General features: G+C 38.1%; 1 protein-coding gene across 2 annotated transcripts; it reads right to left on the bottom strand.

Annotated features, from left to right (window-relative positions):
* Positions 1-2,668: 2,668 nt before the first annotated feature.
* Positions 2,669-12,692, bottom strand: ppp2r1ba (protein phosphatase 2, regulatory subunit A, beta a). Of its 2 annotated transcripts, none has more exons than XM_079451047.1 (15): positions 12,493-12,692; positions 11,796-11,886; positions 11,552-11,652; positions 11,234-11,466; positions 10,463-10,610; positions 10,067-10,222; positions 8,811-8,925; positions 8,445-8,515; positions 6,572-6,706; positions 5,738-5,911; positions 5,546-5,606; positions 4,998-5,152; positions 4,201-4,343; positions 4,000-4,091; positions 2,669-3,702 (listed from the first exon to the last, which is right to left on the bottom strand). In XM_079451047.1, the coding sequence occupies exons 1-15, from the start codon at positions 12,568-12,570 to the stop codon at positions 3,686-3,688; spliced, it is 1,770 nt and encodes a 589-aa protein (XP_079307173.1). In that variant the 5' UTR covers positions 12,571-12,692; the 3' UTR covers positions 2,669-3,685. The 2 variants fall into 2 exon arrangements, with proteins under 2 accessions (XP_079307173.1, XP_079307172.1); XM_079451046.1 differs by having other exon boundaries at positions 4,000-4,100; positions 12,493-12,686.
* Between the last annotated feature and the right edge of the window lie 1,196 nt (positions 12,693-13,888).

Here is a 13,888-nt window from a genome sequence, read left to right as displayed (position 1 = left end):
ACTTGTAATCGCATTTTTTATTTCAAGTACACGTTGAAGTTTGTGACAGTATGAAAAAATTAAGAAAATAATTGAATCAACAGAGCAAACACAACTACAACCCAAGTATACTTAGAATGCAAGTATATGAAAGAGTGACTACAAGTATCGGCCAAATACAGTGTGTTTAGACAGTTCTGTCACTATAAGTCAAGCATACTTAAGTGTATTTTCAAGTATTTCTGAGTAAAGTAGATTGAAAGTATACTTAACTTTAAGTTTGAAAGAAGTATACTAATAGCGCACTTGAATAAACCTCTTTTTTTCTATGGGTGCTCTACTGAGACAAGACAAAATATACAAACGTGACTAAACGTACACGAGCATGATTCTACTTATAGAACAGCTTAACAGTGTGCAAACAATACACTGTAGAAGACAATAACTACAATGCGAGTGACTTTAAAATGTATAGATATGTCCATCAACATCTGACTATATGAAATAGCACATAAAGTTGTGATGTGATGTGAAGTCTTCCTGTCCTAACTTTCTGTTTCTTAAGAAATGTATCCTCACAGCAAAGAAAACTGCTCGTGGGGCAAGTTAATGGTTTAATCAGGACTCTTGTCAGAGGAAGACAGTCGGGGACATTGTTTCAGGCACTGTGATGGGGGGGGGGGGGCTTGCTAAGGTTCTTATGATAAAGCTACTTACGCATAAATAATGTCGGACACTCCACCTCAAAGTTGGACACTATAACAAAACACTGTCTGTTCATTATAGAAAATATTTTTTTTCGTGTATTTGAAAGGGGACAATGCACATAAATTAACATGGGTACTTAAGTCTGATTCAGATATAAGAGATATTTAGATATGAGACTAGTTAAAGATGTCTTATTTCTTAACTTTATTGATATGGTTTTCCATATATTCACTGCTATGTTTTTATACAATCCCCTCAGAATCTTGTAGATGAATTTTGACTTGGTAAGATAAACTATTTGAGTGGCCATGCCATGCAATGAAAAATGTGATAAACAATTAAAATATCATATTTCCAAGTCACATTTGTTATCTACGAACAGAATGAATTCTTACAGTATGTATTATTTACAGTCATTTGTTTTAAAAATGCACTGTAATGATTTCAATTATTAACAATCATCTATTATTATTTGATAGATGTAAAAATATATGAAAGCATTTAAAAAATACAAACTACACACAAGTATAATATATGAATATGGAAGCAAACAGGCAGGCTCAAAATGCAACCTTCAATACTTGCAATCGGTTAGTCACTGGTTTGTACACTGTAAGATATATAGCAAAAATTGTGTACGAAAACAGACATTATTTAACAGTAAATAAAACGTATTTCCCGGAGGAAAGCATGTTTTATAGCAGCATGTTGTCTCAATGGCACAAAGACATAGCTGCTACAGGAAGTGTTGCATGCGGCTGGGAGCCAGTTCATTTCCCCCGATGACTAGAACGAGTTTGAAAAGCACCAACACTCAAAAGGTGAGTCGTGATGTTCCAGCTGTTAACTGTTCATCGACAGGCACGACAGTAGCAGTTACAATTCAGACTCCAGGAATACGACCTTGTCAAATGCTCAAAGCCACGAAGCTCTCCTTGCAAGCTCTCTCAAGTTTTTTAAGAGTAGAATTTTTATCAAATCACAGAAACCTACTAAATTTTAGCACACTGAAAAAATTGGATTTGCTTATGGTTTTGCATACCGCTTTTCAAAGTAATTCTTACTTAAAATTTGGGTGGTCAAGTAAATCTACTAACAAAGCCTGTGAAAAAACTAAATTTTAATTCAAATTTCATTTACAAAATGGTGTGCAAATTAATATAACAGAATAAAGCTAATCCTTCTAGATTTTTTATATTTTTATTATTTAGAAATTAAATGCATTTAGTTATTAAACAAAACTACCCAACATGGGAATCAAATTATGCTCAATTTGTGCATAAAAACAAAAATATATATACTTCAGTGACTTATACTTTCAGAGCCAGTAATATTTATCTTTTGTGGTCAACAGATTATCTGGAAGACGAGGCAAACTCTGTGTTCATTTTATGTTAGAATTTAAATTCAGGAGTGTGATGTAGATGTATTCTACCATTTGTTGTATATCGCATTCAAATCAAACAATATGGCAGTTCAGTGACTAGTCCAGAAATCCATCACCATAAGATCAGCAACCTGCTTTCATTTTGGGTGCCATATACCTGTGACATTACAGGATAAGCGGTCTGAGACCAAACAATGTGCCAGATGTTGGTCATCATTATGAGAAATTATTGAAAGTATCCAAAATAAGTCCTGACCAACATATGTAAGTCTGGGGTGCCAAAGATTCAACTTCAGAAAGGAGCATCAAGCCTATTTTAACAACGTTCCTGATCATTCCAGTCTGAGTTTAACAGTTTGTGTCACACATTTCAGCATGGACTGTTCTGTGACAGTCACACTGTGATATAGCTGTCAAGAGGCTTAGAGCAGTGAAAGTGGAGTTTAGAGCAGTGAAACTATTTAGCCATAACCCAAGTCAAGAAGCTCTAACCTTACTCCTTAGCATTCACACCTTCAAATTTTTCAGCAGATACATTGCATTTACCGTTCTGTAGACAACTTTGAAGGATGACAGAAGGTCCACACAGTGAAATGGGGTTATAATGTTCTTTATTTAGTTTCCCTTTCTATCAAGGGCAATGTGACCATATTCATATAAAACTCGAAGCACATTCTAATGACACTCATAACACAGAATATACTAGTTTACTGACTGCACCTGGAGAGGAATTGGACAGTCGACATCACAGGCAGAGCAAATGGGTTAATAAGGAACATGGGAGAATGTGCGTAAACGTCCTCTGTGGTCAATGAGACTCAAAATATACTGATGGCATATGTAACCTGTGCGCAAGAGGCAGGTTTTTACAAATAAATTCAAAAAAAGTGTGCAACGTGGTCAAATAGCACAGAAAGTTAAAAGGGCCATTTATGAGTGCCTATCCTTTGATTTACAGTTACAGGAAGGATGTAAGATTTTTCATGGTCCCTTTAAGAAGATAAGCATTGTTAAGAATTGGAGAACAGTACAGGAGCATGCCACTGAATAACGGACATGCGGCTTTCAGGCCTCCTAGTTCAACAACATTCAGCGTAAGATACAGGATACAGAATAAAAGATAGTTGCGGTAGTGATTTTCACCATGCTTTATGCATGCACGGGTCAAAACTCAAGCCATACTTAAAACCAGTTCTAAAAGCAATATGGTTCAGATGAAATTGACGACTGAAGTTACAACATCTTAGAAAATACTGTCCCTAAATTAAGCAATAATGGCCGAGTAGTCATTACACTGTTATGTGAATAGCAAAACGACAACTAAGTGTGTGATCCCATGCTGATAAAGTTGAAGCCACAGCAAGAGGGGAACAGCAGCATTATTGCGGAGTATGAAGCAAGACTGTATTGTGGTGACATTTCATTCACGACTGAGGATTAAGTGTTACAGTCGAAGAAAACACTGAGAAGCCAAGTTTCCCGAAAACATTTCCACTGAGAGGGAACAAAACACATTGATTCTCCATATACGGTCCAGTAGATGTTTCAGGACGTCAATAAATACAATGGAGGTCAGCTTGAGGTGGATCTTACATTCAGCAAGAAGGTATATTAGGCCAGGGCAAGAACTGTATGAAGGAAGCAAAAAGGTTTAAGCAAAGGCAAGTGTATTGTGAGGTCTAATTGGTGGGTAAATCAGTGTTTTCAAACAAACAGAATCCTACAGAGGCCAGGTATCATTTCAGATAACAATTTACTTTATAACCTCTTTTATAATGTTTGGGAAGTCTTTAGTTGTTCCAAAAGGTGCTTAATCTCAAAGTTAGGGATAGACTATAAACCTAGATTACAGTAAGGAATCAGAGAATCATAGAAACTGTGCTTTTATTGCTCTATATTTATTGAACAACAGATGCCAAACTCACCACTGATGGCCTCTTGAGCAAAGTATTTGACATCTATGTCCTGATCTGTTGCCAATTTCTCCAGCACCGGTTTCACTTCTGTTTGCAGACAGCTGTAAAAACTAAACCCATTAGCAACCTGAAGCTACATAAGTGAAAAAGATACTACTGATACAGGATTTTATCAAGGTGCTTGCGTATTTTAAGCATCACATCACATACTTGCTGTCCAAGACAGTTCCGATCTTCTGTAGAGACTTGGCCACGTTGAAGCGTACATTGGCCACCTGGTCATTAGACATCTTCAAAACTACAGGAAGCATGTGTTTGGTGGTAATCTCCTGGCCACACACCTCAGAGAGTGCCTAAAAATTGAGGAATTCATAAACCAAGGAGTTACAATGTCCTAAAAGAGCACTGCAGTAGTAATATCAAACAAATGTTTTAGGGGTGACCCTGAATAGTCAAAGATTCGATAGGAGGAGCCTGATTCGACTACCAATCTCACAGTGCTTTTGTCTGCTTTTTCATGATGTTTCATTAATCTCACTATTTGTGGCTTTTGTTTTATATATATGTTCACCTGCATTTCAGACATTTAAAGGCGGGGGTCTGATTTCTGTTAGCCATTGTTGATGTTTAAATCTCTAAAACAAACACACCCCTACCCCCATTGTCAGCGCTCGGCAAGACTAATTACTGCTGATTGGTTAAAAGTTTGTTTTGGTACTCGGCCCGGCATTGTTTAAACAAGCACAATTCGGAAATCGTATCCTTTAACCAAAACAAATTTATTTTTCACATTGCACAAATTCTGTATATTAATGTTCGATTGTTTTCTGGTGCCTCAATGTTGTGCTGCACTTTGCCCTGTACCCTTGTTAACCATCAGGTGTCGTCCCCCACATGCACGCGCGATTTAAATCAATGACATAGCATTTATGGCTATCTAAAAAGATTATATAATGTAAAACAGGTTTCTCAGCAGCTGTTTGTGTAGGTTAAAATGAATGACTCACATTAATGCAGAAAAGGGTAGTCATCCTGTGCAGGTAGTTCGGGTCATTGGCCATGCCAAGTACTTTGGGAACTATGGTATTCTGTGCCCACTCTGCTCCGAATTTCTCCACAAGCTTCATCAGGTTACACGTGGCGGCTTCTCTGATGGCATATACTGAGGATTTCAAAGAGCAACAAATAAGTGACTAGACAGATGCCATCATAGACATACAGGAGGTTCAGCTTCATTAAATGACATGCATGCGGATTTATACTCGATTAATATCTAAAGATGCGTTTTACAAAGCTAATATTATCTTGTCTTTAACTTCCGTTTAAGACACCAATCAATCAAATTTGGAGGTTGGAACATTCGAGTCCATGTCTCAAACCAGAGGCAATCTATATATCCTACAAAAGGTAAACTTAATATTGTGCTTATCAAGCCATTTCATGGGGTCTCTAAACATAATTTGAAGTAATAAAGCTGCACAGGAAGCCCAGATCTCCTTCTGCATCAAATGACTGTCATACACATACAACATACAGTTACTCATATGTAACATACCATGATCAACGAGCCACGCCATACACAGAGAATTTAGCTTCTCATCGAAGAATTCTACACCCTGGAAACAGTAGAAAAGAAAGAGTAAACATCATTTTACATCACTCAGCGACATGGATAATCGGTTATAATGAATAAAGTGTTAAGAGAGAGTAAGGCTTGACCAATGGGACATTGAGGGTCGGGACTCACCAGCTGTCCAGCAAGAAGGGGCATGTACTCGATGATGGCCAGTCTGACACGCCACTTGGCATCCTCAGCCAGTTCGACGATAGCAGGCAGCAGCGATTGGGAAAGCTGGCGGATTCCAATGACCTCGTTCACACAGTCCAAGTTGGAGATGATGTTAAGGCGAACCTCGGGACACTAAAGGAAATGGACATAGTTTAACATTACATTTTCTTCCAATATTTTACTTTAAACACACCTCAAGAAGCTTATTTCCTGAAGAGTGGTGCAGAAAACAACAAGAAACATGAAACTGCTTCTTTACTTCAAACTGAAAAGTATTTTTGGAGCTAGAGTGCCCCTGGTTACTACGAGCTAAAATTGTAAATACTTCCAAAATATCTACTTTTGTTCTTCACTTGAAAAAACATAAATAATTGAGCAAATAATGACAGAATTTACATTTTAGGTGAACTATTCCTTTAAAACAGATCAATGCAAGCTGCAGTCCAAGAGCTTGCTTTGTTCTATTTATTTCGTTTTGTCAACGTGACTGACAGATGTTCAAAGACTTCTCGCTAACAGCTTAAAGAAGAGACGGATCACAATACAGACGGCAGAGCGCAACAAAAAGAGCCACTAAATAAAGAGATGAGACGAGAGATAGTGTGCTCCACTCGTCCATTCATCTCTTACTTCAATGCTTCCTGCTTTCTACTAAAAGGCTAGCATTAGCAAAGTCTCACCTTGCCGGGATCAAAGTGGCCAGTCACACAGACGTCTCATCTGTGACTGGAATATGACGCAAATTACCTCAGCCGGACCAGTCTCACACAAACACACACATAGAAGGCTTACCTCATCTTTTAGCTGGGCCAAGAAAAGAGGAAGCAGATGCTCGATGGTGTTGTCTTTGCCCAAGATGGTGGAAAGGCCCATGATGACTGAAGCCAGCGCAGATTTCACATGCTGATTTGTGTCGGAGACAAGTTCCTATTTACAAAAATAAACCATGCGATCTTTAGCCATTCTGGATTCAAAATTCTTCCTTTGAAACAAACTTTATATAGATTTATATATGCCAGTACAAATGGAGCAATTTGTAACGATTTTAATACAAACTAAGGATGCCTGAAAAATTTACACACCCAAGTCCAGTTAGTTACTGTACAATATTGTGTAATTTTACCCAAGCTAAACATATGTGCTAAACATGTAAAGCTCTTAAAGGAGTTGATCACTTCAAAATTAGGAATAAAAATGTATATGGAAAGTCAATAGGGTAAATTTTTTAATTTATACTGCTCTGATCAAGGTGCGCATGTGTTTCTGTCACGCACCTTAAGCGCAAATTCATGTTTAACATGAAAGTCTATAGTTTAACAGTTACAACTACTTGCTGTCAGCAGCAGTCTCTGCTCATTACCTTCATACAGAAAAAGCACGAATAAGATGAGCGTACACCACCGTTGCGTTTCGGATACATTTTCCATCCTATTTCTACATTCATCATGGCACCGGATAACCATAAAATACATCCACATAACAGTGTTTTGCAGTTGACGCGATTTCATTAAAATGATAGCCAGTAATTTGACACACACGCCCACTGTACCCGAGAGCATCATTTATGCTCTGCATTACAGCAAATAATCTGACAAATAAATCTTCCATGAAAATCTGTGCAAAGTGGTGTTCTCGTGTAAATGTTACTGCAATTAAGTCCTTGCTTTGATTATTAGAAATAATACCATTATTGATGCCCATGTAAACATAGTCTCATTGACTGTGTTAATGTGTTCTGATTTAAGTCTTAGGTGCTTAGAGAACAGCTGCTGAGTTATCAGATCAAAAAATAAATTCAGAATTCTGCAGAATAGTATTTGTTTACATTTTTCCACAAATATAAATGTGTGTCAATGTGTTCAAACAGTCTTAAAATGCTGCCTGTCTATACTGTATATTTTATTGCAGTAACATTTGCCCCATAAATTGATAGCAGATTTGGTTCTGCTTATTCAAAAAGAGGCGGAGAAGCTTTGTTTTCCATAAGATGACTGTTTAAACTCTGAATTCAAAAGACCAAATTTGTACCCTGAATCCATTTGAACCAACAGAAAAGGTGCATGTCAAGACCATATTAATATATACCGTATGAAAGAGTAAACATTTGATTGTTTATGGAGTTTAAAGCAAAAAAAGGGGATTGTGTTAATACTTATTTGCCCATGTTCAATTTTAGTCTATGTTCACAATACAATGTAAAGAGATATATGAATAAAACTGGACAAGAGAATTTGCAAGTCGATTGTTCTCACTTTGAAATTATCTAGTGGTGTCTCGAGTAATAAGACAGATAAATTACATTCCCTGAACTTCTTTGTGGTTTAGTTGAGGCTAGTTTAGTTTTAAACGTCTCCAAATATCACGTCCTCAGGCTCACTAAAATCTGTTACAGCAAACAGTGCATCATAGTAATGTGCTCATGTACTTGTCAATAACAAGCGCTTAAATCCATGGAGTTTTCTGCTGAGATCCGCATGCGCTTACTCCATGGAAAAACAGAAAGCGGAGCGCTGGCACTGAGCATGCGAGGAAATGTCCAGCTGCTGGTGTAACCGGTCACACCGTTCCTGCTACGACGAATGCTAGTCGGGCACTCTTAGGAGGTAAGACTGCAGCCTATGAAACTCTCTGTTTGATACGTGACGGCAGAGAAAACGTTTCTTACCTTAACACAGGGGAGAATGTGTGTCATGATGATGGTCTCTCTGCTGTCCTCTGTTAAATTTTCACAGAATTCTGATGATGAGGAAAATAAAATGAGAGGTGTAACAATACCAAACTTTCAGCAGCTGATACCAATAGTTTCAAGATATCAATATTTATACCACTTTAAAGTCTTAGATAGCTGTTGTGCTCTTCAATACTATATGTTTAACACACAAAAGCCAAGATCTCACTTATAAATGTATTTTTAAATAAACTCCAGATTTGCCTTAGAAAGATTCTGTAAGATTTTTATTGTGTTTTTAGCAACCCTGATTAATACTGGTCATGCTTTTATATTTAAAACTGCTTTAGGGCCTTAGCTCACCTTTAACCTTGTTTGCAGCAGCTGCTCGAACCTCAGCCTCACAGTCCTTTAGAAGGTTCTGGAAGGCTGGCACCAAGTCATTTTTCGTGATTTCTGGACCCACTGCCTTCTGCAGCTAAAAATATAAAGACAAGCGTGACATTTTACATTTCTAATTTCCATTTCAAAGCAACACTGCAGTATTTTCTGCAGCCTGCGCATTACAAAGAGACAAAGGTACTTCTGACTCTGTTCTGAAACACGAAGCAGGATGTACCATTAAGGCCATATCCACACGAAGCCAAAGCTTTCCCTGCCGAACTTGACAGCGTCATCTCAATTAATATCTGCCTACTAGGGGTTTAACGGTACTTGTTATCGTACCGAACCGTCATGGGCAACACAAGCAAATATAGTCATCATTGCTATGCCCTACTCCTTCCTTGGAGTGTAGACTTTGGAGTGAACAGGGCATTTATGTGCCATTATGTAGACGATTGGAATGCACTTGGCAAAGGAGGCAACGTAATTTCCTCATTATCCTCAGCTGGCATGTTCCCAGCAGATGTCGCCATTTTAATGGCATAATGCAAGCATAAAACCTAACTGTTTGCAAATAAACAATACATTTTATATTTTAAAAAAATATATATAGCATATTATAAACTTTTTAAAGTTCACAACAGTTCGCGTTTCTGTCTCTATGTGCGCTGATCAATGATTATTTCTGAATAAAAGCCCAATTAAAATGTGTTAATCATATAAATGTATTAACTAACATGTGTTGCTCATTCATTTGTTTGTTAAAAAATACAACTATTCACGTAAGCTCTGGTCCATTACTATTATCAGGCCTACACCTTCGATGTTTAAAAGTAAATGTATTAGGAAAATTAACAATTAATGAATGTAAAAATATATCTCATTGTCTAGTCTTGTTCAATTTAACTTTTAATAAAAAGAAAACAATTTTTTCCGTGTGGTATCGAATATCGTAAAGCCAAGAATACGAATGAGAGCTGGACTGTTAAACGCCAAACTGTTCTCATCCTCCGTAACTGTCCCATGCATTTAAATGAACCCTAAATAACTGAAATTACTGACAAACGGTTGACAAGAATTATTTAACAACTAAGATTCATCCCTAATTGTCTGACGTGACAAACTGTTCCATACCTATTATGACAACACAGTGTATAACAAATATTGTTGATTGTAAAACAAGTCATTGCTAAGATCTGCAAAAAATTCAAACATAACAAGATTTATTTTCTTACATCAGAAAATTTGTCTGCAACCATGTAGCGAACCCTCCAGGACTTGTCTTCTGCTGCCTGGCGTAATGTGGGCATAACCAGAGCTTCCAGATCCTCTTGGGGCAACAGGGTGGCAATGCTGACGCCAGCCTCAACAGCGAGGAGGCGGACAGAGTCCTGCAGCAGGAGAGATGCAACAAAACATTCAGACACATGATATATCTCTGCAGAAGATCATGATGTAAATGTTTGCATTTCTCTTGTATCACTGGGTTACATAAACACCATTGAACCCATTTCAAGACTGCAGTGGTCCCACAACAAACACACTTTTAATGTGGTTTCAGTAATGATGGCATTAGATTTAGTAAATTTATTTTTTTTAATTTATATTTAAAAGTATTATTGAAACCAGACCTGTTCATCAGATGCCAATGCAGTGAAGAGAGAAATGATGTCACTCTTAACATATTCCAACTCCAACACTTTCGCAAATTCTCCCAGCTTGGAGGCGGCTGCACGGCGCACCATGGGAGTATCATCGGAGCACAGGGTGCGGAAGTGCCTGAGGAGAGATGGTACGTGTGTCAACATGTTTCCAATTAAACAACACATGAGAAAGACAAGGTAAAGTCCTCATCCCATTTTGTGAATTTTAACATTAGGTAACTCAGCTGTAGAAGCAAACAAACCAATAATAATACATATTGAATGTACAAATTAGCATAAAATTACGTTGAATGTGTTTTCAGGGAGATTATAAAGCACTGTATAATCAAACTAAATAAGTATTGACAGATTTACATTTGCATACAGACTATATTTTGATCTTGGAGTGCATATGGCTTATAATACATGATATCAATTCTGAAATGGTTTTATTATTTTAGAACTAGGTCAAAGTATTTATCTTGATTAAAAGCATGCAGAATACATTTATATGTTTACATAATATACGCCTGTGTACTACTCAAACTAATTTTGCATTTATAAACACACAAACGTTCATGTATACATATAAATGTAAATATTTCCTAAATGTTTATACATTTTCATATTCATCACTTTTCTTAAATCAAAATGAATATGCAGAGACACAGACATACATAAAACAGACTTTTATTCTGGGTGCGATTAATCGTTCGACAGCCCTAATCGGAACCCTCCTCGCGCACGAAACAAACTTACTGCCGGATCTCTGCCTTGACGGTGCTGGAAACTCGAGGGTAGCAGACACTGAAGAGCCCACAGGCAGAGGTACGTGATGTGAACCAGTCACCGCTGGCCAGGCGCTTCACCAGGGGCTCAAAGTGAACTTCCAGGTCCACTGGAGAATGCTCGTGGGAAATCTTACGGAGGGACTCCACTGCCTTGTCCCGAACGACGGTCTCTTCCACGGTTGCCAAACTCTCCAAAGGGGGCTGAAAACACAGGAGACCAGTCAGTGACCGGATAAGAAATACACAAAGACGTGACGATTTAATGAAACGACACTGTGAAGCTCACCAGGAGGCAGTGCACATACTCGGGTCCTCCAACCAGCAAGGTGAAGTTTCCCAGTTGTTCAGCGAGCGCAAGCAGGACTTCATCCTCATCATAGATGGTATCTGTACAAGACAGCATGATAAAAATAAAATATAATAAGTCTTATGATTTATACTCCAATGTCAACTATTTTGAAGAAATAGAACTCGCTCACACAAAACAATCGCCTACAGGAGAAACAAACACCAGTGTTCCTGAAACTTACCTGTGAGGAAGGGCAAAAGTTCTGTACGTGTCCTCTCAACCCCCAAGGCCAGGGCAATGGTGGACAGTTTCTTAATGCTGTTCAACCGTAACTGTGGGGAGAAAAGCAACGAGAAGCAAGTGATAAGCGAGTGACAAATGGTTTGACATGTTTTACTTATGAGTGATATTAAGTTGAGTTCTCAAATCAATGTTCTTTCTCAGACGCACTTGCTATAAATCTAGCTTGGCGTTAGAAGCGTCTTAAAGTGTTGATATTGGGTAAAATAGAAACTTGACAGTTATGTAACCTTGCCTGGGTTCAATTCATTTTAAAGTCCTGTGTTGTTGTGCCAATTGTCTATTTGAGTACTGGGTTAATAACAGAACAGCTAAAGGTGTTTAGCAAAACAAACTGCTCTGCGCAAAAATGGCGTTACGTCTTATTGACATTTCCACACGAGACGAAATGTTTTTTCACTTATAGGAGACAATGTAATTGGTTATACGAAAGTTAACCTGAAATGCCTTTAGTGAATTTAACACATATCATGCAATGTGTCGTAATCGCCGAAACGCCTTCTAACCGGTAACAAACCGGTTGGCTAATCTAGGACAGGCCCACATTACGGTTGTTCGTGTCAAGACAAATGTAGCTAATAACTCTAGAGTCAATTTCTCAGAAGTAAGATTAATATTGGAATGCGTAGTCCGTTTACCTGAACATCTTCATTCCGCAATTCGTCTATTAGCACGGCGATAGGGTAAAGAGAGTCGTCGCTGTCTGCTCCCGCCATCTTGGATGCTAAAGGCTGTTAGCAGCTACTTCCTGCTACGGGGTTTCTCGCAGCTGGTTGGAAACTGAGCTCGAGCGAGCCGATGCGCGCTCTCGAGTTGCAATACGCAGTGAGACAGCGGTGGTGACAAGTGGCTCACTGTTTACATTTGTATGGTCTCTTTGTTGAAAATGTAACACAATGAAGTGTAAATAAAAACGTGCAATATAAAAAAGTAATATGTTATATTTTTAAAAACGGATTGATTAAACAAAATCACTCTAAATTAAGGAAACGCACACAATAGCAAAATCGATTCTGGGGATCATAGAATCGTGTAAGCAGGTCAAATCATTATTTAAAATGTGCCGTGTTATTAAATAGACCTGTCCGTGCCATCTGCTTTTCATTCAGTTGCTAATTTTCAATGAAAACATCCATTATTCATACTAGGCCTGCTTTTGTTCGTTCGTCTTTTGAAATAGGATGGACTGCCCTGAACTGATGCCCTATTAAAGTGACTTGAAATAAAGCTTGTTTTGCCGTTCAGGTTTGGCAAAAGGTGGGCGACACCAAACAAGATCAGCATAAAAGGACGTCTGGATAGCGAGACCATCTCCATGCCAAGGAGCATTTTCAGCAACATTTTCCAGCTTTACAATCATGTCTGTAGTGAAGCAGTTTAGACAGCCATATGCAGGGACAAAAGACAGTGCATAAAAACAGGCTAACTATTTTAAAACGCTGGATAATGCCCGTGTCGGTTGTTTCGTGTTATCTGCTGACAAAAAGTGCCAGGTGGCTGATCCGTCCAGCACGGAGAACCAGCAGGAAAATGCACTTGCCTACTTTCATCATCTCTGCTTTGCAGAACGTGGATCATTGACGTGGATTTGCACATAAAGAGTGAAGTAGACATTGGCTTTTGAATGCCAGTGCTTTGTCTAATAGAGGTTACATATATACAGGAATTTAGGAAATGTATATGCATTTTGATTTAAGTGGAGTGCATTGCTAACTATCCACAAATATGAAATACATGTGACGTACTACTTCTGTCTGCCTTAAGAATAAGCTAAATCAAAAACAGGGGTGCCGTAGTTTTACAGTCTAGGATAAATGCTGGCTTTTTATCAATACGATGGCTTGAAAATTAAAATGCAAACAATGACCTTCCAAATGTAGGTTTTAAAGGGATAGTTCACCAAAATGTGAAAATTCTGTCATGAACGACTCTCTAGTTGTTCCAAACCTGTATAAATTGCACAAATGAACGCAGAGAAAGATATTTGGACGAATGTTTGTACAGTTCTTGGAGTCCATTGACTACCATGGTAGG

The sequence above is a fragment of the Barbatula barbatula genome, assembly GCF_947034865.1.
Source record: "Barbatula barbatula genome assembly, chromosome: 2".
In the NCBI taxonomy this organism is placed as follows: domain Eukaryota; kingdom Metazoa; phylum Chordata; class Actinopteri; order Cypriniformes; family Nemacheilidae; genus Barbatula; species Barbatula barbatula.
The sequence above is the reverse complement of the archived record's forward strand: the minus strand, read 5'-3'. Positions and strand labels throughout refer to the sequence as shown.

What these genes read in the sequence shown, in the direction of transcription:
- ppp2r1ba (XM_079451046.1), bottom strand. Translation starts at nt 12,570, where the DNA reads ATGGCGGGAGCAGACAGCGACGACTCTCTTTACCCTATCGCCGTGCTA. An exon ending in TGCTGCAAACAAGGTTAAAG is followed by an intron (nt 8,516 to 8,810) that starts GTGAGCTAAGGC and finishes CCTCATCATCAG; the next exon opens with AATTCTGTGAAAATTTAACA. An exon ending in CTACCCTTTTCTGCATTAAT is followed by an intron (nt 4,344 to 4,997) that starts GTGAGTCATTCA and finishes CTCAATTTTTAG; the next exon opens with GCACTCTCTGAGGTGTGTGG.